Here is a 3,721-nt window from a genome sequence, read left to right on the forward strand (position 1 = left end):
GACCTAAAGTTTAAGTAAAATTATAAACCTAAGTTGCGACAACTTTTATCGACTTTTGTTTCATAACTCGCTTGACTTCAAGACTTATGATGCGGATATTATATGATTCAAATACATTAAAACAAGACCTCTTGGGACAATTAATCACCTCTAGTGTTACCCGAAAATACGGGTTACAACATCCTTGATTCGTTTAACTTCAAATACTTGTTAACCACTCTTATACACCCTTGTATCGTTTAAGACCAATAGGATTAACTTCTTATCATCTCAAAGATAATCTCTTCTTGGATTTACGTCGACTAACTTACGGCGTGATCTATGGTATGCGAATTTGGGTTGTAACAATGTGATTTCAACTTTCGAGAGGAGTAAGCAATTACTTTCCCTTCTTGCATCAAAACACAAGCCCAAGCCACGGTGAGATGCATAACTGTATATCATAATCTTTCCCTTTAGTTGGCAAAGAAAGTATTGGAGCTTGTGTCAACAAGGATTTGAGCTTTTCAAAGCTCTCTTGACACATGTCATCCCACACAAACTTGGTGTCTTTACCCAAAAGTTTGGTCAAAGGAGAAGCTACAATAGAGAAGCCCTTCATGAACCTCCTATAGTATCCTGCTAAACACAAGAAACTTCTTATCTCAGTTGAAGTTTTAGGAGGTTTCCAATCAACAATAGTTTGAATCTTACTAGGATCAACCTTCTCAACTTTAGCTGATACAATATGCCCCAAAAACACCACTTCACTTAGCCAAAATTCACATTTGGAAAGCTTTGCATAGAGTTGCCTCCCTTTCAGAATTTGTATGACAATCCGGAGATCCTTATCATGATCATCTCTATTCTTGGAATAGACTAAAATGTCATCAATAAACACCACCATAAATTGATCAAGATAAGGCTTGAATACACGGTTCATTAGATCCATAAATGCAACAGGGGCATTTGTCAAACCAAATGGAAATACCAAAAATTCATAATGGTCATACCTGGTCCTAAAAGCAGTTTTAGGAACATCTTGCTCCCTCACACGTAACTAATAATATCCAGACCTCAAGTCAATTTTTGAGAACAAGCTGGCACCCTTCAGCTGGTCAAACAAGTCATCGATTCTAGGCAGTGGGTATTTGTTCTTGATTGTTACCTTGTTTAGCTGTCTGTAATCAATGCAAAGCCTAAGAGTGCCACCTTTCTTTTTCACAAATAAAACAGGAGCTCCCCAAGGCGATATACTGGAACGGATAAAATATTTCTCAACAAGTTCTTGCAATTGAGCCTTCAACTCTTTTAATTCAGCTGGAGCCATTCTATAAGAAGCGATAGAAATAGGAGTAGTTCCAGAGACAAGCTCTATAGGAAATTCAATCTCCCTTTCTGGAGTTAACCCAGGAAGATCATCAGGAAATTCGCACACGGTGGGTATGTCCTTAAGACTTGGACTCCCCAATCGTGTATCGACTATATGAGCAAGATAGGCATCACAACCTTGACAAATCATCTTCCTTGCCAAGACTGCAGAAATAACATTAGATGCCAATGATCTTTCTCCTTGAACTACTATGTGTGAATATGAAGGATTTTTCAAAAATCACTTGCTTCCACCTAAATTCAACCAATGCATGGTACCTAAAATCAACCAATGCATGGTCAATATGAGCAAGATAGGCATCACAACCTTGACAAATCATGCCAAGACTGCAGAAATAACATTAGATGCCAATGATCTTTCTCCTTGAACTACTATGTGTGAATATGAAGGATTTTTCAAAAATCACTTGCTTCCACCTAAAATCAACCAATGCATGGTACCTATGGAGCCAATCCATACCAACAATAACATCATAGTCTTGGAAGGGCATTTTAAGCAAGTCTGCAAGGAAGACCAGATTTTGAATCATGAATGGACAATCTCGGTAAATCTTGTTAATACAGCCTGATGACCTAATGGATTCGTGACCAGCACATCAAAGTCAAGTTTCACAAATTTAACAGTATCAGGAAATGCAAGTGATGAGCAAACATAAGAGTGCGAAGATCTAGGATCAAATAATGTAACAACAGATATGCCAAATAAGTGAAATTTACCAACAACCACGTCCGGGCCATCTTGGTCATTCCTCTGTCTCATAGCATAGACTCGTTCAGTAGATCTCGACCCACTAGCCTAATTAGCTCTACCCAAACTCGTTGCTTGCACATTTATAGGTCTTGCACCGCTATTAGCTTGAGAATGAGTAGTGACAGGCTTTTGAACTGAGCCCTCTGTAAGTGTATAAGAAAGAGGATTAAGATTAGGACAATCCTTCATTTTATGATCTAGACTTCCACAATTAAAACAAGCACCAGAAGCTCTTCTACAGGCACCATAGTGATTCTTCTCACACTGTGCACAAGTAGGTGTATAAGTTTTGCCTTGGACATAACTTGGAGTACTAGCAGTAGAGAAATTTGGCTTATTCTGCTTATGATATGATGACTTATGTGCACTTTCAGTCTTAGAATAGTCAAACTTTCCCTTCTTAGATGGACCGTCATAATCTGCATTACCCTTCCTAAACCTGTTTTCTCTCCTACTAGCTTCTTCCTTGTCAATTCTTTCCCAAGTAAGAGCAACTGAAATTAGCTTGGAAAAATCCTCAAGTTGCAAGATTGCCACAGACTTTCGAATGTAATCATTCAAACCTTTTTCAAATCTTCTGAACTTGTCTCTTTCACCATCAATAATGCCTCCAGCATAGCGAGAAAGCCTGAGAAATTTTTGTTGATACTCTGCAATAGACATACTCCCTTGTTTTAAATTCAGAAATACTTTTTTCTTTGCATCACAATAGACAGGGAGGACATATTTCGCACGAAATACTTTCACAAAGTCATCCCAAGTCAGTACCGGAGGTTTTGCTTTTGCATTTGGCACACTTACCCACCAATCATAGGCATTTTTTAGTAAAAGAGAGATAACATACTTAAATTTGGCAGCATTAGTACACTCTAGTTGTTCATAGACTCTCTCCATGCGCTCGAGCCATTGTTCAGCTACCGTGGGATCAGTAGTTACTTCATATTCAACTCCACCCATTTTTCTCATCTTCTCAAAATTTATTTCACTTGGTTCTGACATTGTCCTAGCCAAGTGACGAAATAACTCAGCCATCTGCTGAAATGGAGGAGTCATAATAGGAGTATTATGACCCATTGCTCTTGGATTATTGTCCACTTCATTTTCACTAACACGATGATGATTTAGGTTTGGCAAGGGTACCTCATCTCCTTCTTGGAGATGAGGTGGAGCATTATAATGCGTCTGACTTTCATCAACGGATTCAATAGCTCTATTCGAAAAAGAGGTCATATTAAAATTCCTAGAAAAGATAATATCACATTGCATTAGGGACATGTACATGATGCATATGCATAAGGAATACATCAAATTACATCAAACAAGTATGCAAAAATTTATAATCTCCAAGTCATTTTCAAGAAAGAAAATAACAAAAGATATTAGGTACGATCACAACAAAAATCCTAGAATCACAAACCTAGGCTCTGATACCAAAACTTGTAGCAACCCCTTTGGGAGGGTGCTACTTACGAAACAAATCTAATTTACTACTTACAACATTAAGAAGATATTAATTAAAAAAAATATTCAGAATAATTTAGTAGTGAAAATAGGCCCATACGATGAGGTCCAAAGTGCAATATTTTTATTTTTTGAAAA

General features: G+C 37.5%; 1 protein-coding gene across 1 annotated transcript; it reads right to left on the reverse strand.

Moving 5' to 3' along the window:
* Positions 1 to 397: 397 nt before the first annotated feature.
* LOC117280152 (uncharacterized) lies at positions 398 to 3,352 on the reverse strand. The gene is made up of 3 exons (XM_033659838.2): positions 2,182 to 3,352; positions 1,148 to 1,515; positions 398 to 1,039 (listed from the first exon to the last, which is right to left on the reverse strand). Exons 1-3 carry the CDS (start codon positions 3,350 to 3,352, stop codon positions 398 to 400), a joined length of 2,181 nt encoding a protein of 726 aa, XP_033515729.2.
* Positions 3,353 to 3,721: the final 369 nt, after the last annotated feature.

Source organism: Nicotiana tomentosiformis, chromosome 8, assembly GCF_000390325.3.
Source record: "Nicotiana tomentosiformis chromosome 8, ASM39032v3, whole genome shotgun sequence".
NCBI lineage: Eukaryota > Viridiplantae > Streptophyta > Magnoliopsida > Solanales > Solanaceae > Nicotiana > Nicotiana tomentosiformis.